General features: G+C 43.2%; 1 protein-coding gene across 2 annotated transcripts in view; it reads left to right on the plus strand.

The window, feature by feature from the left end:
• CASKIN2 (CASK interacting protein 2) overlaps positions 1–24,396 on the plus strand; it is a 126,242-nt gene extending 101,846 nt beyond the window's left edge. The window contains exons 10-21 of one of the 2 annotated variants that reach the window (XM_073608176.1): positions 37–131; positions 242–359; positions 925–1,047; positions 3,408–3,526; positions 3,619–3,664; positions 3,786–3,859; positions 11,974–12,084; positions 12,166–12,267; positions 13,105–13,243; positions 13,682–15,193; positions 18,902–19,142; positions 23,896–24,396. In XM_073608176.1, the coding sequence (XP_073464277.1) occupies positions 37–131; positions 242–359; positions 925–1,047; positions 3,408–3,526; positions 3,619–3,664; positions 3,786–3,859; positions 11,974–12,084; positions 12,166–12,267; positions 13,105–13,243; positions 13,682–15,193; positions 18,902–19,142; positions 23,896–23,992 (2,777 nt within the window). In that variant the 3' untranslated portion in view covers positions 23,993–24,396. The remainder of the gene's footprint in view (positions 1–36; positions 132–241; positions 360–924; positions 1,048–3,407; positions 3,527–3,618; positions 3,665–3,785; positions 3,860–11,973; positions 12,085–12,165; positions 12,268–13,104; positions 13,244–13,681; positions 15,194–18,901; positions 19,143–23,895) is intronic. The other variant, XM_073608177.1, reaches the window with a different exon arrangement.
• Positions 24,397–25,998: the final 1,602 nt, after the last annotated feature.

Raw genomic sequence — 25,998 nt, forward strand, 5'->3', positions numbered from 1 at the left:
CACAATGACAAAAATATTCTTAACCTCTACTTACAGAGGCATCCGGGATTCTCAAAGTTCGAGCTCTAAAGGACTTCTGGAATGCCCATGATCCAACGGCTCTAAATGTTCGAGCTGGAGACCTGATAACGGTAATCACAACTTTTTCTGAGTCTTTTTTTTTTTTTTAATCTCGTTATTATCTTCTCACCAAGTCACAAGTTCCTATTAACCTGCTGTTTTTATAATGTCCTCTCTGCAGGTGCTGGAACAACATCCAGATGGCCGATGGAAAGGTCATATCCATGACGCCCAAAAAGGGACCGATAGGGTGGGCTTCTTCCCACCAGCAATCGTAGAGGTCATCAGTAAAAGGCTTGGTGAGGACTTTGCTGGAATGAATTTGGCTGTCAAACAGATGAGCAGTGATTATGTATTGCTTAGAGAGGAACTTGGCAAAGGAATATTTTGCTTTTACAAGAAATTTCAGAAAACCTGTAACCTTTTCCAGTCAGATAGAATCTACTTGTACCTTCATGCTTTTACTAGCCAAGCGCATAAAGATATTGTACAAATATTGGGTTAAGCATGACATGAAGTCTCCCCAAGATTTGGTCTGGTGTGTAAGAGGCTGAGTGGCTGTTGGCTGTGCCTTCTTTTTAAAGCAGAACAAAATTCTCCTAACTTTACAGACATCTTAGCTTTTCTTTGATCTGCAGTTGCCATGGTGCTGCACATGTGATCAGTTTGATCATTTCATGGCTTGACTGTTCGGTTGAGAGCACAAACAACTGTGACAGTTATCGTTCACGGCTTGCCTTGAAACCGTTAAATTGATGAATTTAGTTCTGCTTTAAAACACTATGTGGTGTCCTTTATTAGCCTGGAGTTCTTCAATTTACTCTGTCCTTTGCTCTAGGTATTAACTTAACCTTTGTTCTTTAGGATCCACCCTATCCCGTAACACCACTATACCTTCTCATCAGCGCTTGTCAAAGCCACCACTCCATTTACCCAGCCAATACGTTACAGTCACTGGAGTTGGCATAAGTCCTGAGCTAACTGGAGGTGAGTAAGTGTGCATGGAGGGACTTTCTCACTGAGCTGCGATCTTAACCACTTGACCTCCGGAAGATTTACCCCCCTTCATGACCAGGCTAAATTTTGCGATACGGCACTGCGTTGCTCTAACTGACAATTGTGCAGTCATGCAGCGCTGTACCCAAATAAAATGTATGTACTTTTTTCCCACAAATCGAGCTTTCTTGGTGATATTTGATCACCTCTGTGGTTTTTATTTTTTGCGCTATAAACAAAAAAAGAGCGACAATTTTGAAAAAAAAAATTTTTTTTCACTTTCTGCTATAAAACAATAAAAAAATGAAAACCATCAAATTTCTTCATAAATTAGGACAAAATGTATTCTGCTACATGTTTTTGGTAAAAAAAAAACTCCCAATAAGGGTTTATGTGAACGTTCTAGTGTCTACAAACTATGGGAGATATTTATGGAATTTTTATTTATTTATATTTTTATCATCATAATGGTGGCGATCAGCGACTTATAGCAGGGCTGCGATATTGTAGCCACAATCGGCCATCAACTGACACTTTTGACACTTTGCGGGAAACAGTGACACTAATACAGTGATCAGTGCTAAAAATATGCACTGTCACTGGAATAATGACACTGGCTGGGAACGGGTTAAACATCTAGGGTGATCCAAGGGTTAACTGTGTGCTTCACTAATGTTTCTGTGTACTGTGTTAGGTGCTTTTACTAAGGGAAGAGGTGAATTTTGTTCCCTGCTTTGCAGGAACACAAAATCCATTCCTTCCCCCCCCCTGTCAGAACTGACATCTGGCTTGTTTACATAGGCAGAGCTCCGTTCTGTGTGTATTACAGACGATCGCGGGTGGGGCGGACATCCACTGCCTGGCACTCGTTGATCAGCTTCTGCGCGCCTTCTGCAGTCGGAAGTGTGTGTGTGTATATGTATATATATGTGTGTGTGTGTGTGTGTGTGTGTGTGTGTGTGTGTATGTATATGTATGTATGTGTATATATATATATATATATATATATATATATATATATATAAAAATAATTATGGGATTCAGCGCAGGAGAGCCGTCCTGTAGCAGTAAAACAGCTATGGAGTGGTCCTAAAGTGGTTAAAGTGTATGAAAAGTATGCTAGTCTTATTTGCTTTCTTTTGCTCTGATAAATACATTTTTTTAAATGGTTGGTAAGTGAAAAAAAAAAACAACTTTCTGATCCTGCCAGAAATCCAGAGATCTTGTAACTTCCTGTGTTCTGTGCTAGGGGTCTCCAAACTATTACCTGTGGGCCAAATCCGGCCCGCTTCAAGATTGCATGTGGCCCACAACTAGGGTCATGCCCCCCCCCGTGCTTTATGTAAGTCTGTTGGTTGCTGTGATCACTGGCATCCCAGAAACCAATGGAGGGCATTGCCCCAGCAGGACGATGGACCTTCTTATGTCCATACATGCTCCGCTTCCCAGCTCCTGCCCTGCTGCTCCATTGACTACATCCATGCTGTAGGTAAGAGCGGACCACTGATAGGTAATCTGATGTAAGGGGGGTTCTAATGGGGACCCTGTTGTAAGGGGGGTTCTAATGGGGACCCTGTTGTAAGGGGGGTTCTGATAGGAACTCTGATGTAAAGGTGGGCTGTAATGGGGACCCTGAAGTAAAGCAGGACTCTAATGAGGACCTTGATGTAAAGGGGGACTGTGATGGGGACCCTGATGTATGGGGGGGGACTCTGATTTAGGAGGGGCTGCTAAGGTAGACTTTGATGTAAGGGGGGCTGTAATGGGGACCCTGAAGTAAAGCAGGACTCTAATGAGGACCGTGATGTAAAGGGTGGCTCTGATGGGGACCCTGATGTTTGGGGGACTCTGATTTAAGGGGGGGCTACTAAGGTAGATTTTGATGAGGGGCCTCTGGTGAGGACCCTAAATCCTTTGGGGACCCTGATGTTGTAAGGGGGTTCTTTTGGGGACCCTGATGTAAGGGAGGGGGGCTGTGATGGGGATCCTGAAGGAAAACCTATCCATTCATTTATTATTCTATAACTTTTTTTTTTTGGCTTGTAAAATATATAATGTGGCCCTCATACTGGAACGTTTGGAGACCCCTACACTATTCCTGTGCTGCACTACAATCTCAAGCAGCGTTCACAGTCCTGCCCAGTACCTGAATGGACTACAGAACACCTCTTTCTCCTATGTTATAAAGATGAGGAGAGGTGATCTGTATTCCCAACCAGGAATGAACAGCCTCGGGTGACAACACTACAAATACACAATATGCTGCGGTATGAAGTTTTTGTTCTAGGCTTTAGATAATGGCATATCCTAAATGGATATGTGATTTAATTCTGTCTCTGTATTAACCCTAGCCGGTGATCGGCACAGTGTGGGCAGCGAAGGGAGTCTGGGCAGTGTGCGCAGTGCTGGGAGTGGCCAGAGCTGTGAGGGGAGTGGCTTGAGCTCAGCTCTGCTCATAGAGAATGCTCAGGTAGGTATATGAAGACCATTTATCCTGTAATTGGGGACTGTGTTGCTGTCTGCCTCGGGTTCACTATCTCCTTTTTGCTTCTCTTGTTTCAGAATCTTCATGTTGGCTATGAGGATCACCAGAATAGAATACCTGCTGGTGAGGGTCATGGTTATATCTTACATTTCTAATTCTGCATGGCTGTGTGTCATTTATTGTCCATGTAAAGTGGGGGGGGACCTTTCCTATTATTTTACCAATAATAAGTCGTTCTTTTCAGGCACTGTGCCAAGTCATATGGGACATACAGGTCACACAATGGAGAAAGACCCAAATGTATATCTACAAGGAAAGGTAATTCTTTATAGTACAATGCAGCATCAGTGGTTTAGCTCTTTATCATACTTTTTCCTGTATTTACGTGATTATTTTGTTGCAGGTATTTATTATATCTCAGAGATCACATGACCCCCCTGTAAAAAAACTGGTGTCTGTGCAGTTCTTGGTTGGATTTACCAATGCCTGACACAGATCAGTCCCTGCCGTGCAGCGCCTCTCTTTGTGACTTACTGCAAAACTACAATGTTGCAGTATGATCACTGGGGGGAGGAGACTAGAGGAAATGCTTCTTTCTGGCTGCAGCAGACTGATGACATCATCTTGGGCTGGAGAACATCACATGGCGCCAAGGCTGTTTTTTTTTAAATAGCTGGAACTGCAGCAATTGTTAAATTACTGAAGGGAAATTATAGTCTTCTTTTAATTTTTTTTTTTTTTTTTTTTTTTTTACATATAACCTTGGTTTCTGTATAAACTTTGTGAATATTATGTCTACAGTATGGGGCAGTCAAATTACAACCCCAATTCCAAAACAGTTGGGACGCTGTGTAAAATCTACATAAAATCAGAATGCAATGATTTGCAAATCTCATAAACCCATATTTTATTCACAATAGAAAACATATCAAATGTTTAATCTGAGAGAATGTAGAATTTTAAGAAAAAAATAAAGTCATTTAAAATTGATGGCAGCAACACGTCTCAAAAAAGTATGGACAGGGCCATGTTTAGCATGGTGTAGCATTCCCTCATCTTTTAACAACACTCTGTAAATTTTTTTGAACGATGGAGACCAGTTGCTTGTGTTTTGGAAGAGAAATGTTGTCCCATTCTTGCCTGATTTAAGATTTTAACTGCTCAACTGTCCTGGAAAAAAAGATGTCTGGATGGGAGGATATGCCGCTCTAAAACCTGGATATATCTTTTAGTATTGATGGTTCATTTCCAGATGTGCAAGCTGCCAATTCCATACACACTAAGACACCCCCCAAGACACCACCAGAGATGCAGGCTTTTGAGTGCTGATAACGAGGCGGAGGGTCCCTCTCCTCTTTAGTTAGGAGGACACTGAGTCCATGGTTGCCAAAAATATCACATTTCGATCTATCTGACCACAGAACCATTTTCCACTTTGCAACAGACCATTTTAATAAATTGGCTTTGGCCCAGAGAGGATAGCTGCGTTTCTGAATCATGTTCAGATATGGCTTCTTCTTTGCATGATAGAGCTTTACTTTGCATTTTTGGATGGCACGGCAAACTGTGTTCACAGACAGTGATTTTTTTTTTACAGTGTTCCTGAGCCCATGCAGTGATGTCCATCACAGAATCATGCCCATTTTTGATGCAGTGCCATTTGAAGGCTGAAGATCACGGGCATCCACTATTGCGTTTTGGTCTTGTCCCTTGAGCACAGAGATTTCTCCAGATTCTTGGAATCTTTTGATGATGTTATGTTCATTTAACCCCTTGATCACCCCCTAGTGTTAACCCCATTCCCTGTCAGTGACATGTATACAGTAATCAGTGGCTATTTTTTAGCTCTGATCGCTGTACAAATGTCACTGGTCCCAAAAAAGTGTCAAAAGTGTCAGATCTGTCCGCCGCAATGTCGCAGTCCAGATTGCCGCCATTATTAGTATAAAAAAAAAAAAAATAATAAAAATGCCATAAATACATCTCCTATTTTGTAGACGCTTATAACTTTTGCGCAAACCAATCAATATACGCTTTTGCGTTTTTTTTTTTTTGTTTTTGTTTTTTTTACCAATAATATGTAGAAGAATACATATCAGCTTAAACTGATGAAGAACTTTTTTTTTTTTTTTTTTAATTTAGAGATATTTATTATAGCAAAAAGTACAAAATATTGTTTTGTTTTTTTCAAAATTGTCGCTATTTTTTTGTTTATAGCGCAAAAAATAAAGACCGCAGAGGTGATCAAATACCACCAAAAGAAAGCTCTACTTGTGGGGAAAAAAGTACATAAATTTTGTTTGGGTACAACGTTGCACGGCCGGGCAATTGGCAGTTAAAGCGTTGCAGTGCCGTATCGCAAAAAATGGCCCGGTCAGGAAGGGGGAAAATTCTTCCGGGGCTGAATTGGTTAAGGTCCTTGCAATTTTACATTGAGGAACATTCATCTGAAATTGTTGGACAATTTTTAGACGCAGCTTTTCACAGATTGGTGAATCTCTGCCCATCTTTCCTTCTGAGACACTCTGACTCTCTAAGATGCACTTTTTATACCCAATCATGTTACAATTAACCTCATTAGTTGCACAATGTTCTTGCAGCTCTTGTTAATACCACTTACTTTGCCAGCTTTTTATTGCCCTGTCACAACTTTTTTGAGATGTGTTGCTGCCAGCAATTTCAAAATTATCTTATTTTTTTAATTTTTTTTTTAAGTTGTATTTTTTCTCAGTTTATATATTTGAATTTTTTTTTCTATTTTTTATTGTCAATAAAATATGGATTTATGAGATTTGCAAATCATTGCATTCTGGTTTTATGTAGATTTTATACAGTTTTTTGGAATTGGGGTTGTATATTAGTACATGTGCAGGCTCCGGTTCCTGATAACTAGTACAGCAAGGTAAGGGCTTGTTTACATTAGTGTCGCTTTCTGAAGAGTGATCTATGGTGGATCGCTTTTCAGAGGGCATTTGACAGATGGCTGGGAGGCATTATCTCGTCTCTTCGCCGCCTGTTTATAGTCTTAAAAGCCTGCACCACTGCACTGCAACTGTGTGTGATTGTGGCATGGCCCCATTCACTTGAATAGGTTGCACTCGACCACCTGTTTTAACCACCCCCGTCCCTCAATTGCAAGTGTAAACTTGAGCTAAGTGTGAAACACCCCTCTTCTTTCGGTGCAGGTCTTATGGATCATACCTAAACAGCAAACTCCTTGTAGGAAAATAGAGCTTATTTTAACTTTTTTTTTTTTTTTTTTTGAACGTCATGCTCAAAATCATTTTATAAACCATCCTAATCCTGATACCCCTGAGGCTGAGGATAGGTTTCTGAACTCAACTGCTTATTCTGTGACCGCACTGTTACCACTGCACTGTCAGATACTGCAATTAGAAACCAATCATCATGGTTCCTGATAACATAAGAACTATGAAAGCCAATCATAGGAATCACATGGCTTTGTTTACAAACAAACCATCACAGCAGGTTCAGCTGACACTGTGTACTAGCACAGAGAAAGGCACTGTGACAGTTGGTAAGCTGCAGCTGTTGAAGTAGTGTACTGGGTGTAGTTAGTAAAAAAAAAAAAGCCATTAAAGTGGTTGTGAAGTCTTAAGGTTTTTCACCTTTGTGCAATCTATGCATTAAGGTGAAAAACCTTCTGTACTGCAGCTCCCCACCCCCCCACCCCTTTTCTTGTCGCTCTCCTCATTGACAGATTGATAGCAGCAAAAGCCATTGGCTCTTGCTGCTGTCAATCAAAATCTGTGACACAGGAGCGGGGTCAAATCCTGCTATCTGTGTCAATGGACGCAGCAGCGGGACTCAGGAGCGCGCCCGCATTGGTGCCCCCATGGAAAACTGCTTTCTGTGGGGGTTCCCGATAAAGAGGAGGGACCTGGAGTGAAGAAGAGGATCCGGGGCTGCTCTGTGCAAAACCATTGCACAGAGCAGGTAAGTATATGCATGTTTGTTGTGTGCTTTTTTTTTTTTTTTTTTTTTTTAATCGAACATTTACAACCACTTTAAGTGTAAATTGCATTATTTTGCCGGATGGCAGCTTATACTAAAAAAAAAAAAAAAAAAAGGTACTAAATTAAAACCATGTACATAACAAGACCCTTATATGTTCAAAGTAAAAATATTTAGATAGGCCTGTTAGTTTCAAAGTAATTGACAAGTTAACTGATGCATCAGTGACCTCTGGTCACCAAAGAGTTAAACAGTTTTTCTATTCACATTCCTTTTGTATACAGATGACCACTAGAAGGAGTATTCACAGAACTTAAGGGAGAAGTCCAGCCAAAGCTTGTTTGGCTGGGCTTCACCTATGGATCACAAGAGTGCAATTCGTTTTGCACTCCTGTGACCCATTTTCAGCAGAGAGCGAACTGAAGTTCACTCACTGTGACATCACAGATATCAGTCCAGGCACCGTGTCATCGCGACAATGGGAGTCTGGATCTGCCAGGTGCCTGGACTGCCACCTGTCTCAGCGGGCCGCAGAGAGCCTGAGAGGGCCGCTCCGCACCCCTCCACAGCGCAGCGTGAAGGGAGATGAGCAGAGAGCGATGACTGACAGTCTGCAGCTCTCTGCTCACGGAGCTCTGAAAACCGAGCGATCGGCGATGTTCGATTGCTCGGTTTTCAGTCCAAAGGCACCGGAGAACAGATGCAGCATCAGACCGATGCTGCATTCACCTAGGTAAGTATAAATCTAAAAAAAAAAATAAAAAGGAAACCCTTCTCTTTTAACGTGAGATTTCGAAAACTGACTAAGGCTGGGTTCACACATATGCGAATTGGGTGATGGATTCCCCGCATCCAATTTGCATTCAGGCGAGCTTTCGATGGAGGCGGTTCACACAGGTTCGGGGCAGCCGCTGTCCGCATTGAAAAAAGCGTCCTGTGCGTCTTCTGGTCTGATTCAGGTGCAAATTCAGGCAAAAATTCGGACCCGATTGGCACCTAAACTGGTGAACAGGCATCCACCGGACCCCAGGCACGAACCTGCGGCCACATGTGTGAACCTGGCCTTAAAAATAGAGCGTGCATACACACTTGGAAACTATCAGGGGATTTAACTAAGCTTCCTGCGTCTGTATAATGGTGCAGGAAACTGTCCGGAGTGACATGCACCACAATAACTAAGCAGATGGACTTGTTTCAGGTCTATCTGCACCAGTTTCTATTACGGAATGTTATAGAAACTAGTGCAGATCCATCCCTAATTAACGTCATTCGCCTAGGCAAGTGATGAGCTTTTTTTTTTTAAAGAAATATTGGATATTCCTTGTACCTTTATTATAAGCTTACCTGTAGGTACAAGTGGTGTTTACTACCGCTTTAAGGTTTATATATTCTCAACAAGTAGCAAAAAAGAATTTTAAACAAGCAATGCTTGATCTTTCTAGCTGGTTTTACTGGGAATCAATTCATTTTCAAAGATGCTTAAAGGTAAGTTCACTTTTTAAAAAAAATTAAATAAATGCACATTTTTTTTTTTTTTGAAGGTAAATGTGCATTTTTTTTTTTTTGGATCCTGTAAAGCATTGCACCAGTGATCGACAGATCTGTCAGTGTATCTATGTGTCTGTACATCCCGTACGGGCAAGCAGATACACTGACAGGAAGAATCAATGAACTACCACGTCGCTCCACTGCGCTGTGGTAGTTCATCGAGAACTATAAGTCGACAGCTGCAAAGGATATCAGGGCTTGTAGTTCATTCATACACAGAACTGTGTGAATGAATAACACGGGCGTGTGGGCGGAGTCCCACGCTCATTTCAAAAGGTGACAGCTAGTACGGGGAACTTCTCCCCGTCCTGCTGTCACGGGGGGGGGGGGGGGGGGGGGGGGCAAGGATCGGGCAGCGGCTGCAGCTTGTGGAACATGTTACATGTTTCACCCTAAAAACAGGTGGAACATGTAACATGTTCCCAAAGGTGAACTTATCCTTTAAAGCTAACCAGTAAAATGTTTACCCTTTGCAGTGGTTCCCCCTCTCCATTGCAAGGGTTAATGACTCATTTTGCCTAGGGAATGATGAATAAAGCAATACACTGTATGTATCTTATATCTCCTCTCCATATGACCGGTCCACCAGTTACTGCTCTCTGGCGGAATAAGTGTGGAATGAGCTAAGTACTGTATATCGCCTTATTCATCATCCCCTGGCCAAAAGCGCAGTAGTTAACTCTTGCAGTGGGGAGGGAGACACACTGCAGGGGATAAATAATTTTTTTGTTTCCCCCTGGAGTTCAGCTTTAACCACTTAAAGACCGCCCACAGCATATATACTGCAGCAGGGTGGCTTTATCGCGCAAATCACCATACGTCATTTTGTGCAATAGATACTGTGGGCACGCATTCCCATTGGACAGAGGGGGAGCCAATCAGCGGGTCCGGCTGACCCGATGTCTCCCAGCCACCTGTGATCGTTCCCCAGCAAGGCAGAGCATTGATCTGCCTATGTAATCTACCTATGGAGATCGTCGTTCTGACAAGGGAGGACACGAATCTTCTGTTCCTGTTAAGCAGGAACACGGATCTCTGTGTTCACCCAGTCAGTCCATCCCCCGCACAGTTAGCAAGCGCCTCTTAGGGACACACTTAACCCCTTGCTCGCCCCTGGCGTTAACCCCTTCCCTGCCAGTGTCATTAGTACAGTAACAGTGCCTATTTTTAACACTGATCACTGTAATAATGTCACTGGTTCCCAAAACGGTATTAAAAGTGTCACTTGGTATCCGATTTGTCTGCTGCAATGTCGCAGTTCCACTAAAAATCGCTGATCGCTGCCATTACTAGTAAAAATAAATAAAAATGCCATAAAAATATACCATAGTTTGTAGACGCTATAACTTTTGCGAAAACCAATCTATTTACGCTTATTGGGATTTTTTTTTACCAAAAATATGTTGCAGAATACATATTGGCCTAAATTAACCACTTGCCGCCCGCCATATAGCAGAATGACGGCGGCAAAGTGGTTTCAAAATCCTGACTGGACGTCATATGACGTCCGCAGGATATTGAGCCACTGCACGCCCCCGGGGGGCACGCATCGTGGCGATCATTGTTGCGGGGTGTCAGTCTGACACCCCGCAGCACCGATCTAGGTAAAGAGTCTCTCTGACGGAGACTCTTTACCACGTGATCAGCCGTGTCCAATCATGGCTGATCACAATGTAAATAGGAAGAGCCGGTGATCGGCTTTTCCTCACTCGCGAGTAGAGGAGAGCCGATCGGCTGCTCTCCTGACATAATCAGCACTGCCCCCCCTCGGATCTTACCCAGGACCACCAGGGAAGCCGCCCAGGACCACCAGGGAAACCAGTCACGCTGGACCACCAGGTATGCCCCCTAGACCCCCAGGGACATACTAATCAGTGCAAAGGCAGCTGCCAATCAATGCCCAGGCAGCTGCCAATCAGTGCCCACTCCAATGCCTACCACCAGGGATGCCTATCAGTGCCCATCAGTGCCACGTATCAGTGCCCATCAGTGCCGCCTGTCAGTGCCCAGCAGTGCCACCCATAAGAACCCATCTTTGCAGCCTTTCAGTGCCCATCAGTGTCGCCTATCAGTGCCACCCATGAGTGCCGCCTATCAATGCCCATCAGTGCTGCATATCAGTGCCACCCATCAGTGCCGCCCATCAGTGCCGCCTACCAGTGCCCATTCATTGGTGCCACCTCATCGCTGCCGCCTTATCAGTGCCTGTCAGTGCCGCCTTATCAGTGCCCATCAGTGAAAGAGAAAACGTACTTATTTACAAAATTTTTAAACAGAAACAAAAGCAAAACTTTTATTTTTTTCCAAATTTTCGGTCTTTTTTTATTTGTTTCGCAAAAAATAAAAACCGCAGAGGTGATCAAATACCACCAAAAGAAAGCTCTATTTGTGGGAACAAAATGATAAAAATTTAGTTTGGGTACAGTGATGGATGACCGCGCAATTGTCATTCAAACTGCGACAGCACTGAAAGCTGAAAATTGGTCTGGGCAGGAAGGTGTCTAAGTGCCCTGTATTGAAGTGGTTAATGAAGAAATTATATTTTTTTTTATTGGATATGTTTTTTAGCAGAAAGTAAAAAAAAAACAAAAAAAAACTAATATATGTATGTATATATATATATATATATATATATATATATATATATATATATATATATGTATGTATATATATATATATATATATATATATATATATATATATATATATATATATATATATATATATATATAATGATAATATAATTTTGCCACTTTTGTAATAACATTTTCATCAGTTTCATTCTGTTCTCATTTTCTTGGTGTATTAAATTATTTCACCAATATTTTACATTTCCCTTAATATATTGTCACTTTTCATCACTACTTCCCCTCTGCACTGTGACACTGTACCTACCTTCAATCTTTCAGGATGCAGAACTTATTTATTGCTGGCTTCGTAGCTTCCAGCTAGACATGTATGTGGGGAACTTCTTATCTGCAGGCTATGACCTTTCAACAATCAGCCGCATGACTCCAGAGGTAAGAGCAGCTTCTGCTTCAATTCCGTTTTCATATTCTGTTCATCCATTCAAATGCTAAACTGTCCCCTCTCCTCTTCAGGATCTGACTGCCATTGGTGTGACAAAGCCAGGACACAGGAAGAAAATATCTACAGAGATTGGCAAGCTGAATGTAGCAGATGGGCTACCTCATAAAATGCCGGTAAGGGTTCGGTTTAGCCTTCCTTTGAAAGTGCTTTGACTAGGAATAACCATGCGTTAACCACAAAAATCATATCAATAACCGTAATCACTGATCAATAACCTAATGCTCTAAAACAGGGGTCTCCAAACTTTCCAAACAAGGGGGCGGTTTACTGTCCTTCAGACTTTTGGAGGGCCGAACTATGGTCACTGGGAGTAGAAACTGTCCTGGCATCAGTGGTAAGCAATGCAAACAATTCCTCCTCCTAGTACATGTAAACATGTACAAGGGGAAGGAATAGCACCCCATCGTCGTCAGTGGGAGGAATAGTGCCCCATTGTTGGTATCAGTGGGAGGAATAGTGCCCCATTGTTGGTATCAGTGGGAGGAATAGTGTCCCAAGGGCCAGAGGAGTTTAAAGTGGAACTCCGGAATAAGCAGGTATTGTCTAAACGCAAGTCCCACATGCAAGCTTATTTAAATTTTGGTGTGCTTTGTGTATTTCTTATGGGAGTTTCCTGTAATAAAGATCAGTCACCGTTGCTCTTGCTCCTTGTGCAGAGTGACTGGTCTTGTCTCTGCCCCCTTCTGTAATTTACTGCCGGCAGCCTGTAATGGGTAGGTCTGCAGCCCTCCCCCTCGCAACTTTGTGCACAGGCTATGTACAGTACAGTGATGTCACTGCTTCTTTTACAAGGTAGCATGCCGATTTGCAAAGGTAATTGGTGCAGACAGTAGATTTATATCCTCTGCAGCTACTGAGGAATATATTTGAAATTAAAGTTTTTTCGTGCCCAGAATTCGGTGTTAAGACTGTTTTGTTACCTGATGAACCCTTTCTCTTTCCACAATTAGGTCGACGTGTGGGATTGGCTAACTCAGCTGCGACTTCCTGAGTACCATAAACAGCTTACAGAGAACGGATATGAATCGCTTAGCAGTGTGACAGAAATGACATGGGAGGGTCTGCAGGAGATTGGAATATTAAGGCTAGGTAAGGCAATGTCAGTTATTCACTTAAAGTGATTGTAAAGGCTTGCGTTTTTATTTTATTAAAATAACATGCATGTTATACTTACGTGCTCTGTGTAATGGTTTTGCACAGAGCAGCCCTGATCCTGCTATTCTCGGGTCCCCCGCTGGCGCTCTGGCTAGCTGCTTGTTATGGGAGCACTCGTTCCTGAGCCCCGTTCTATGTGTCCATAAGGCACACAGAGTGGGGCTCAGCCCCACCCCTTGCTCCCTCATCACTGGCTCTGAGTGACAGCAGTGGGGGCTAATGGCATCTGAGCCAATGAGAAGTGAGAGAGGCACATCGCTGGATCGGGGGGCTGCATAGAATGCAGCAAGGTAAAAAACCTTCTGCCTTTGCAAACACTTTAAAAGTACTTCCTTTTTAAGTCTTTTTAAATTCATTTCTTTTATCCATTAGGGCACCAGAAGAAGTTGTTGCTAGGAGTGAAACGCATGCTGGACCTTCAGAAGGGATACACAGTAGGGGGAACCATGAGACGAAGAATGCAGAGCTCCCTCCCTGCGGTACCTTTTGTGGAAGCTTCTGAAAATGGAGAACCACCTACCACACCTAAGCTGCAGACGTTTCAGAACATAGAACTGAGCAAGGAACTGCAGAGTGCACTAGTGCATGGCGGTGACTTTCTGTGTGCTACTAGGCGATCTTATAGTCAGGAGAGTATCAGCTCCCGTTCACAGGGCTCTGGTCACTCCCAAGACTCAGCGGGTTCAAACCCACCTCTACTCCCTCCATTTCAAGCCACGGACTCTGCTTTGCCAGAGAGGAACTTGCCTGAGGGCATGGATCAATCCAGTTGGCCCAATAGAGTCCCCAATGGGTGTTCAGTTAGGCCAGAGCCACCTCCGCCACCTCCAAAGCCTTCGATGAAAAAGCGGTCACTGAGTGTTTGCCGCTATGCACTGTCAGATGGAGAGCCAGAGGAGGAAGACAAGGATGCTACATCAGGCAGCGGAGCATTGAGCTCTTATGCTACATTAACACGTCGACCTGGCCGCAGCTCCCTGACCAATGGACAGCCTGAGAAAAAAGTCCAGCGGAGTCAGTCTTTTGCTGTACGAGCACGCAGAAAAGGACCACCACCTCCACCTCCCAAGAGACTTAGCTCCATGTCTAGTGTTGATGGCCCACCTTCTAGTGGGCCCAACTTGGTTAAAAACCTGGTGGCCAATATAGAGGTAGGATCAGAGTCAAAGACAGCAGATGTTTGCCAGTCCAATGTTTTTCAGAGCCCCGGTGGCCGAAGGAGAACTGTGAGCGAGTCTGCAGCTGGTGTTGGGGAGAGGTTATCTCTGCCACTCACAGTGAGAAAAGAGGAAAGCAAAGAGGAAACTGTTCCATCACAACACAGCTCAAGTGAAAGCATTCCTTTTGCAGAGGAAGGAAACCTTACTATTAAACAGAGGCCCAAACCTCCAGGATCCAAACCAGAGTCTGTAATCAATGCAGATCTGTTCTCTCCAGCAGTACCATCTCCCCCTTTGAATTCAGAGGCCACTTCTGAGGCTCCGCAATTTCCAGGAACAAGAATAGAGCCATGTATAAACGCTGAGGTCCCACCTCTTTCTCAGACAGCATTTCGGCCACATATTGGAGTTAAGCCCCAGATTTGTCCTAAACCAAACGCTGACCTTAAAGTGCCACCAACTGTTACTACGCCAAAAGTCAATGCAGAGCCTGAATTCAACCTCACAGAATCTGACACTGTAAAGAGGAGGCCTAAAATCAAAGAAAAGGATACAAGTGTTGAAGAGAAGCCGAAGTCACCTGTTACCCCTGTACAAACTGACACAATCATATTAAATGGTCCGCAAGAAACTGCCGTGACTAAAACAGGAAAGTCTGAGAGAGGACTGAGCTATGAAAAATGTGGCAAAATTGAGATGGCTGAAAACTATACCGATAGACAAGGTACAGTACCCCAAAATTAAGAATACTATTAACATTAAATTGAAAAAAGGGAAACCTTATGTCAAATTGAGGGATTGGTTGGTAACCTGTGGGTCATTAACCACAAGAACAAGCCCGGTCCGTGATTAAATTGAGTTTGATACCCCTGACCTATATTTTAAAGCTCTCAGCAGTCCCTTGATTGACTATAACTTAGATAAGCAAGGAAGTATTTATTCTCTGTAATATGGCTCAGAATAGAGCAGTGGTAATGCGATTGTCTTGTGATGGCCACGTCAGAAGAGCAGAGATGAACAAAAGGTCTACAAAGCTTCCTCCCCTTGCTGAAGATCAATTTCATAAGGTCATATGGATAATTCTGCCATGGACAACCTTTCCATGTGGGAGTGGCCAGTGGCAGAATAACCAAAATTCAACTTCCCTTATTGCTAGTGGAAGTCACTTTATTCATCCATGAAAGAATGCTGACATTCAGTTATTAAGGAATCTTTGGTGGAACTCCTTAGGATAATGCAAATTGAATTTCAGCAATTCTGACACTGGTGAGATGCCTTAAAGTCGAGTTCCACCCAAAAATGGAACTTCCACTTTTTGGATCCCCCCCCCCCCCGGTGTTACATTTGGCACCTTTCAGGGGGGAGGAGGGAGCAGATACCTGTCTAATTTTATTTATTTTTTTAAATTTATTTCAGGTACTTATATAGCGCCTTCAATTTACGCAGCGCTTTACATATACATTGTACATTCACATCAGTCCTTACCCTCAAGGAGCTTACAATCTAAGGTCCCTAACTTACATTCATACATACTAGGGACAATTTAGACAGGATCCAATTAACCTACCAGCATGTCTTTGGAGTGTGGGAGGAAACCGGAGTACCCGGAGGAAACCCACGCAGGCACAGGGAGAACATGCAAACTCCAGGCAGGTAGTGTCGTGGTTGGGATTCGAACCAGTGACCCTTCTTACTGCTAGGCGAGAGTGCTACCACTACACCACTGTGCCGCCCCTAATACAGGTATTTGCTCCCACTTCCTGGCATAGATCACCGTGGCGCTTGCGGTGACCTACGCCACTTCCGCCGCCTACACTCTCCTCCACCGCTGTATTTTGTGAGACACAGAACACAGCGGGGACCAGAGAGGACGCGCAGCGCGACTCGCGCATGCGCAGTAGGGAACCAGGAAGCGAAGCCGCATGGCTTCACTTCCTTAGTCCCTTACCGAGGATGGCGGCGGCAGCAGCCTAGAGCCGAAGGACAGATTGGCTTCGGCTGCCGACATCGCGGGCTCCCTGGACAGGTAAGTGTCGATATATTAAAAGTCAGCAGCTGCAGTATTTGTAGCTGCTGGCTTTTAATATTTTTTTTTTCAGTGAACCTCCGCTTTAAGCTTCAGAGTTGTTTTTGTGATGCAAGCATTATACAGAAGTTCAACCATAAAAACATTTGAAATACACATTTAGACCCCTTTCAGACTGAAGGCGCTTTTCAGGCATTTTAGCTCAAAAAATGGCACCTGTAAAACGCCTCTCAAGCGCCTCCCCAGTGTGAAAGCCCGAATGTTTTCAGACTGGGACGGTGCGCTTGCAGGACGGAAAAAAATGTCCTGCAAGCAGCATCTTTGCGGCGGTGCAGGAGTGGTGTATACAACGCACCTGCACATGGGCAGCTTTTCGGGCGCTTTTAACCTCTTGTTAACACCACCTTTTGGGGTTAAAAGCTCCCCCTCCCACCCGGCGCCGCTAAAACTAGCGGCGCTTTACCACTAACCCTTGGGCAGTCTGAGTGTGAAAGTAGCCTTAAGGTTATTTAAAGTGATACTAAACACACACTGTCAATTTACATTGTCCCTTCTTTTTCTGTATGTGGATGTCGGCACTGTAATTATTTTAATACAAAAAAAAAAACAAAATTAAGTACTTATGTCACATAACCCAGATCTTTCCCAGCCTGTCTGCTGGGAAACATAAGCAGGAGGAGCTTCTAATAATCTGCTGCTGGTCACATGTTCAAAAATAAATAAATAAATAAAAATAGCCTTTGGAATACAGAATAAAAATAAATTAATAATATTAAAAAAAAAGTTTTAAATTGGACTACAAATATATGTTTGAAATTAAATCTTTATTATTTTGTAGAAATAACATGGTGTTGGTGGATTTTTGCCAGTCGCAGGCTGTGCCAGCCTGTGTCTTAGAATAAGAGGGAGGTGAAGCCTCAATTAATCTACATGTAACCCCGCCCCCATTGTGTTTAGCTGGTTAGTGGGCATGGAGAAGGGAGGGAGAGTGGGCTGTCCTTTACCACTGTGTATACACCCACATGTGACTCTGTAGTCACATGGGCTGCTCAGATGTGATAGGGAGAAAATGCCCAGCACAGAATTTCACTGAAAACTAAGCATGTGCAGCGTTACCACCACTGCTCTGCAAAATCTCCAGCTGATTGGGAACTTGGACAAAAGGGGTAGATAGAGAGCAGCAGGATCAACCAGGTTTTTTTACAGAAAAGGAATCTCTTAGTGACTGAGTATGAACAGCATGTAGTACACCATTTGATAGTTTTTTTATGATGTGGGTTTAGTGACACTTTAAGAAAACAACACTTGTTATCTGACACCATTTTGAAAAGTGTGTTTCTGGGTTTTTGTTAAAATGAGGAAAACCACGTAATGAGACACCCTTAAATGTTGATATTCCCCTGCATTACCTATGAGCAGAGTCAATGTCTGTGTCTGGTCTTTCGTGGGTACCTGACCAATTTGCCATCACCTTATGAACCAGTTTATTCTTCTAGGCAGTGCGGCGGGGGCAAAGCAAGTTAGAACAGACAAGTATACTACTGGATACAGAATGTGATCAAGGAGCCATTGTCACAGAAATGAGTTGCAGGGTTTCATGACAAGCCATCCCCTAGAAATGTGTGGCCTTTGTAGCTCTGGATTGATAGAATTATACTATTATTATAATTATACAGGATTTATATAGCGCCAACAGTTTGCGCAGTGCTTTACAACATGAGGGCAGACAATTACAATTACAATACAGTTCACTACAGGAGGAATCAGAGGGCCTTGCTCGTTAGAGCTTACAATCTAAAATGGAGGACTTTTGGTCAATAATGGTGTGTGTTATCTATTACAACACCTAGTATTCAGTGACCAGCTTGCTTCTTTGCCTCAAATCCCATATTTGGCAGATATGCCAAAGAATAGGCTCTAATGTGTATATCTGCAATATATTCTTGCTCTTTTAAAGGAGAAGTACACCAAAGCTCATTTGGCTTTACTTCTCCTGTGGATCACAGGAGTGCAGAACAAACCGTTTTCAGCAGACAGCAGGCTCCAGCTTTCTGCTCAGGGAGCCCCGAGAACCGAGTGACCTGTAATGTTTGATCGCTCGGTTCTTAGTGTTAGAGGCGCAGGGGGACAGATGCAGCATTGGACCAATTGCTGCATCCACCTAGGTAAGTATGATTTCAATGATCAAATAAAAAGAAAACCCATACTTCTCTTTTAAGGCTAGCTATTATGTGTTGGGCATGCCAAATGATTTATTATCTGAATGAATGATTTAGGAAGTTTTAACCCTGCAGAGATTATTTTCAGCATGTATTCTGATTTGTTAATTTCTCAGAGACACTTCTGAATCAATGCAGCCCTTCCTCCAACTAATTTTACCTTCTTTTTTTTTTTTTTACTCTACAGACTCTCATGCACATTTGGTGATATCCGGACCAGAACTGGTATTACAGAAGCCTTCATGGGGGACAAAAAGTGTAGCTACAACCACAAACTCCATATTGTGGACAAGTGATCCACCTTCATTTATTAGGGAACGTAACGATGTGCCCCTTCAAAGCAGAGAGAACTCGCAGCTAAGACATTTCCTTTCTACAGACCTACAGAAACCTGAAGAGAGGCAAGGGCCCAAGGAGATAAACATCAGGTAATTATGAACAGTGACTTGAGACTTTTCTTTTTTTTTTTTTTGCTTGGGGATTAGCAACTGACTCCGTAGGCACTTAGCTCTGTATCTTGTGATGAATGGAATTTACATTGATTCTCCTCACCCAGAAGTACCGGGTATTGCTCCAGGCTACTAAACAGAATATCATAGGAAAAAGGTGAAGGTGAGTATATGTGTGGGAATGCAGGCATGTATGTGAATCAGGTCTTTTCCATGCTCAGGTTTACTTTCAGCCCATCCACACCCATGCTACTGGATTTGTTTCTAATAAAAAGTTAAAACCTTTAGTTTATTAAAGGACACAGCTTCTGATTAAGCAACCTAGGGTTATATGGCTGCCTACAGGAGAAATGGACAAAAGCCAGTTAGAAAAAAATGGAGGCCAACCTAGGCAATAAAATCCATCCCATACCATTCAAGGAGAATGGATGTTTCCTTCCTTTAATGTTTGAATATGATTCATTTTACTATCAACTACTGTAGATTCAGAATGGATATTACAGGATTCGCAAGTCTCTCCAGTCAGCCAATAAGCACAGGTTCAGTGAGCATACTGGTATTCTTTCAGGACTGTATTAGTCAGGCCAGTACAGCTTAGGATTTTATGCAGAGTGTAACAGGGCCAGAGCTGTGGCAGTACATAGCCTGTCCCTACTGCTCTTAATTCTGTTGTAAGGCACTACAGCAGGTGGAAATTGTGCCCAGGTGGACCCCCTCCTTTATATTGTACCTGGGGCATTGTATGTGTGCAGAACCCTGTCACCGTTTATGCCTCTGGCCTTCTAGCTTTTGCACCCGCATACTTCAGAGGAACACAGCAGCATTACATCACCTCCCTGTTACTCTCCGCAAGGGCATTTGGTCATACAGCAGCTCCTGAGTTCTTTAAAGCAATGATGGGATCTTGTCATGCCTGCTTTATTAGTCTGTGAGGGTCCTTGGGGGGGGGGGACTGGGATGGAACACTAAAAATTTACATGCTTGTGATCTATTTTTTATTTTTAGAAGGGTGGTAACCTGTATTCATGGGACTTCCTCTGACTCAGGCCTTAAGGTCCACCTGTTTAACTGCAAAGTTGAGCCTGGATGTAGAGGGGGAACTGTTTATGCATGTCCTACAGGCCACTGTCGGCACTATCACAGTCAGGGGATGAGGGTGGGAGAGGAGATTTAAACTCAAGCTGCCTTAAGATGGAGGTTTTCACATACCAACTGGCACCTCCCAGTCTGCAGGGACCACAATCGTCTATTTCCCATCACCTATGGAGTCTGATATGGATCTATCTGATAGGTTTTTTTGTTTTTTTTTAACTATGTAGGATTTCCCCTGTTGATCCAGAGTCAGATGCAGAATTTGTTTCCTTCAGTGGAGGAGGAAGCCCCATAGATCTTCCCCATTACTTGCTATTTGATGATTTTATCTTCACGTATTGGAGACATCAGAAAAAGCGCTTCCTCGTCCCTACACATTTTTGGTGCTTTACCCCTTTGTAGAGGAATGTACAACAAAGTGGGCCATCCCAATTCTGGCTGTCTGGATCATGCCTTAGCAAGCCACTACTTTTATATCCCTTAAAGATTCCACTTACAAAAAGAGGAAATAGGCAGGCTGTGCTCCTTAACCGATACTAGCCTTGGCACTTATCTCTCAGACCTTAGCAGGTTTATATCTATCTCTAAGCAGGGACTTAAATGCTGGCATCTATGGTGAGCTTGTGTATTACGCTATCAGATAATCATTCTACAATACAACTTCTTATGTGACACAGCTATGGATGCTAGCCGAGTTATTTCTTGCATAACCCTCTCCCGTATCCAGATGCATAGGGCACTCTGGCTAAAATGCTGGTCAGCAGAGCAGGAATTAGAGGAGGCCTTTTGGCACCTGCCCGTTGTAAGTGATTGCCTTTGTGGATCTTCAGTGGGCAAACTTATTAAAAATGCTACAGTAGCCATATTTCCTAGGTGTGCAAAAACAAGGAGCAACAGCTCAAGATGAAGCATTATTTTCTTTCCTTAAAGTCTTTTTCCAGTATCTACCCACACAAGACCTCCTCAACCCCCCCTCCAAGGGCCCCATAAAAACCTTTGCAGGTGAAGGGATTGAAACCCACAGACAAGTCCTCTTCCATATGAAGGCTTGCCCTCAAGGTTGTGTTGGGGGGCGCTTGTTGGCCATAGGAGAAGTTTCTGATGTGTGGTACGAGGAGTGATATCCAGAGGTTACAAAATTAGTTTTTCTCCCCCTTCCTCCTCAAATCTTACTGTTGCATCCTATGCCCTTGCAACTTCGGACATTCAGGACCTGTTGTCTCAGAATGTTCTTATCCCTGTTCCTCCATTCGAAAGCTTTCAAAAAAATCCGCCTAAAGGAGGCATTTCACCTATCCTGAATTTGAAAGCTTTCAGTGCCTTCCTCCATCCTCAGAAATTCAGGATGGAGTCAATTTGGTTAGTTATTGCCTCTCTCCGTGAGCACAACCTCTTGGTAACATAAGGATGCATATTTGCACCCCATCCTATACCCATCTCTCTGAATTGTCAACGCTTTCTTTGTTTTCCAGTGACAGCACCTACCAGTTACTGACTCTCCAAGGGTATTTACAAAAGTATGTGTCCCCGCCTTCTACTGGATTCAGGAGAGTAGTCTTGACACCAAGACTGCTTTTGTTGTAGTCTTTAAAATGCAGGACATATGTCTGCTTTGGCTGTAATTCTGCTGGCATTCTCGTTGAGCAAGTTTGCTTCCAGGACTTGGGACCAGGCGGTAGGTATTGCCCTGACGGCGCCATGGAATCTGTATACTTTGATTTATAACTGCTTCTGCTGCAGCTGTTACAAAGGCTCAAAGCAGAGGGCATTCCTGTACTTCTCATCGCCCTGAAATGGCCCCAAAGGAATTTCAACCGCCCAGCTAAGTTAGCTGACCTTCATGACATTTGCTGGATCTTTTGTTTTAACCGATCTGCACCCTGCTTCTTGTTCTCTGACGTTAACAACATGGTTGTTGGGGCCCAAAAGTTTCTTAAGCACAGGGGCATTTTAGGTTTGGTAATCCAAACCTTGCTAAAGACTCGTAATTACACTTCCCAAAAAGTCTATCATCGAATGTGGAAAGCGTATTTTCATGCTAGTTTTGAGCTCCCTTCTTGGAATTGGGGGGGGGGGGGGGGGGGGGCTTGTCTGTGTTGAACAACGCATGGGCTTCAAAGGTCAGGTCTCTGCTCTGTCCTTTTGCTTCCAGTGATTTCTTGCAATTGTTTGACTCCTACGTTTATACAGGAAGTTACTTTTGTTATTGACCATTAGGTCTCCAACCGTGGAACTTGACTTTGGTTTGGTCAGCATTACAGAGGCCTCTCTTTAAGCTAATTAGTGAAATTCCTTTGACCTTAAATTCCAGAAAGTAGCTTTTCTTGTGGCTATCACATCAACCAGAAGTTGTCAGAACTGGCAGCCTTATCCTGTAAGCCCCATTTGGTTTTACAATGGAACAAGGTTGGCTTGAGACCTCTAAATGAAGACATTGTGCTATCCTGCTTTTGTCTAGTGTCAGTTTACTCTAGGAAATTTGCCCCCGTCTGTCTACATTTTGTGAGGGCTGTCAAGGTCTAACTAAATGGCAATGTTTTTTCAAATAGACTGACTCTTTGTCATTCCAGAAGGGCATAAAAGAGGTTCTCAGTTTTTCATCTTGCAGGCTTATGAGTTATGAGACAAGGTTCCTCCTTTTCCAGTAAAGGTTCACTTGACCAGGGCAGCAAGTGCTTTGTGTCTTTCACCATCAGGCTTCTGTCTCTCAAGACTGTAAGCCTGCAACCTGGTCTCTTGTTCATATGTATTCTAAGTTCTATTAGCTGAATATCTGTGCTTCTTCAGATGCCAGTTTGCAGGCAAAGTGCTACACATGTAATAACTTTTAGTTTTTGCCATTCGCTGACCTATGGAATTGTATTGAGAGAAAAGCCCACTTCTATGCAGATGGTAAAGCCTAGCTCCAGGCAATTTGTTTTAAACTAAAATTGGCCCCCAGGCAGTGTTCAAAATAAAAAAGCAAGCTAGGCTTCAACATTTGCCTGGAGCTGTCCCCACAGTATGTTTTAGTCCAAAAATGTCCTCAGCATTGCAGGTTGAATGATGCCTAGTGTCATTTATCCCTGGAAACTAAGGACATACATGTAGGGTGTCATGGTCCTGCTGTCAAAGGGGTTCTACAGCAGCACCCTTCATTAATCGTGTATCCTACAGAGAGCAGTGCTGACCTTGTCTCCCTTTTCTGCATCACCAAAGACCCACCCTGGGCCTGAGAAGAGGTAAAGAGGAAGAAGACCCAGGTAAATATAAAAACAAAGCAGATCGTATAGAAAGGGAGGGTACAATCATATAATGACTGAATATACAGATTTTTGCAGTAGCCTGGGTCTGATAGGCTCCCTTTTGTCTTGTAATACTCATTGAAATAAGCTGCTAATTGCAGACACAACTGTCTGACATTCCATTACTTTTGTTAAGAAATGGCTTCTACATATTCAATAAAATTAGCATTGTACCTTTTAAAAAAAAGCAGCATGAAAATTAGATGACTTGATACATTTGTGATGGGCCTACAGCAAACTTATACTGTATATATAAAAATTGATGATTAGAAAATATAGATTAACTGGACAAAATGCTTTTATAAGTGTGGGAAAAGGGAGACCTTCTCACAATGACTCTGCCTGTTTTCTTCCAGCAGTGAGACAGCAGCACCGCTGGCCAAGAACATCTTGGATGACATCAGTACAATGTTTGATGACCTTGCCGAGCAGCTGGAAGCCATGTTGGACTAAGGAGTCCTGTTCACTTTTTTTTTGGCACTTTAGCTGAGACTGAATGATAGCACAGCTTCACTTGGATTAAAGCAGACAAAAATCCTCAAACTGTTGTCTCAGCCATTGTTCAAAAAACACTATTGAAGTTTAAGGATATTTGGAAAACTTTGCAGCAGCACTTGGGATGAGGTATTGACCTGGACTGATCGATCTTCTTCAGTTTGAATGCCATATATTTTGCTGTCTCGTATTGCCAGGCTTCTGCATATACTGCCACACCCAATCTTGTTTGTGTATAATCCTTGTTCCTAAAATGAAACTGTAAATGTTTGATTTTCTTTTTTTAAAGAAATGTTTATTTTAAAGTAATTTTATATATATGTATACATCTATAAATATATATATATTTACTAACCAGAAAATATTTGAAGTAGTATTTCTTTTCATTCCAAGATGGGAAAAAAAAAAACCCAAAAAACTTTTATAGTTATCTGCTCTGCGCAATGGAATTGCACAGAGCAGCTCCAAACCTCCCTTTTTTCGGGTGCCCCCAGAGCAAGCTACCTGCTATGAGGACAATTGTACGGGCTCGACCCTGAGCCACACTGCCTGTGTCTATAGGCACAGACAGCATGGCTCAGCCCCATCTCCTTATCACTGAATTTGACTTAACAGCCAATGGCTCCCACTGCTGAAGACTGCAGCTAGGTACAGCTCTGGATTGAGTGAGGACTTAAGTACGTATAAGGGGGGATACAGCTACCCAATCATTTTATACCTTATGCAATGCATTCAATTAAAAATTGTTTGCGCTTTAGAACCACTTTAACATTTTATATAGTTATGTTAAATGACAAGTCCATCCATGTTTAAATTTACTTACGGTTGATAAACTCATTCCCTTTGCTGGAAGTCTGTTGCAAGCATCTACTTCTCATTAGGCTCGGTTCACACTACCGCGACTTGGGATCCGACTTGTCAGACTTCAAGTCGCCCCAAGTCGCTTGACATCAGAAATTGCATTCAAGTTAATGAGAGCTGTCTTAATGTACGCTACTGAAGTCGCTCTAACTTCAGAAAAGGTTCCTGTACTACTACAATCCGACTTCTAGGCGACTTGTACCCATTGATTTCAATGGAAGTCGCCTCCAAAGTCGGATCGTGTCTTAACTGAAGCAACAATACAGGAAGAGAAGATGGTTTTCTCAAGCAAACCCCTCCCTCCCACAGAGCTGATTGTTGTTTGATTGGCCACTGGAAAGTCGCCTGTCCTGGAGGCGACTTGAAGTCGCCTTGTAAGTCACCCCAAGTCGCGCTGTGGTGTCGCCCTCAGGTCATGTCCAGGGCGCCTCGCAAAGTCGCGGCCAGAGTCGTGTTGCCCCTGTGTGAACCGAGCCTTAGTGGGACACCACTTTCTAATGTTACTCTTGAACTTTTCTCCTAAAATTCTGCTAAAGAATGAACACAGATACATTAATCTGTACAGTAGCACAGGAAGAAAGAGGAACAAGCTAAAGAGTGCCAGAAACAATGGATTAGCCTGTAAACCTCAAAGGTCACTCACAGCACCTGACTGCCTATAGGGAAAATGATGCAAAAATTGTCAACTGTCCCCTCACTTGTAGGAGTGGGGGGTGCACCTTTAAGCAGAAGATTTTTCAGAGGAATGTTGCAGGTTCTGGACTTCTAGCATTATGGGCTGAGAAGTGGATGATGAAAAAAGTGTGGGACTCAAAAAACCTCTTTTCAGACCTCTAAACTTGAGGCAGGTGTACAACCCTGGCTTCCTATCGAATTACTGATGATATCATTAAAGGAGAAATACAGCCAAAGCTCATTTGGCTGTACTCATATGGAGTGCAGTTCGTTCTGCATTCCAGGGACCCGTTTTCAGCAGACAGTTGGCTGAATTTCGCTGTCTGCTGAGCCAGAGCCAGTCCAGGCGTGGGCAAGAAAGATTGCAACAATGGAGTCAGGATCTGCCCACATGCCTGGACCGGCACCCGGCTCAGCCTCTCATCGAG

The sequence above is a fragment of the Aquarana catesbeiana genome, linkage group LG12, assembly GCF_042186555.1.
Source record: "Aquarana catesbeiana isolate 2022-GZ linkage group LG12, ASM4218655v1, whole genome shotgun sequence".
In the NCBI taxonomy this organism is placed as follows: Eukaryota; Metazoa; Chordata; class Amphibia; order Anura; family Ranidae; genus Aquarana; species Aquarana catesbeiana.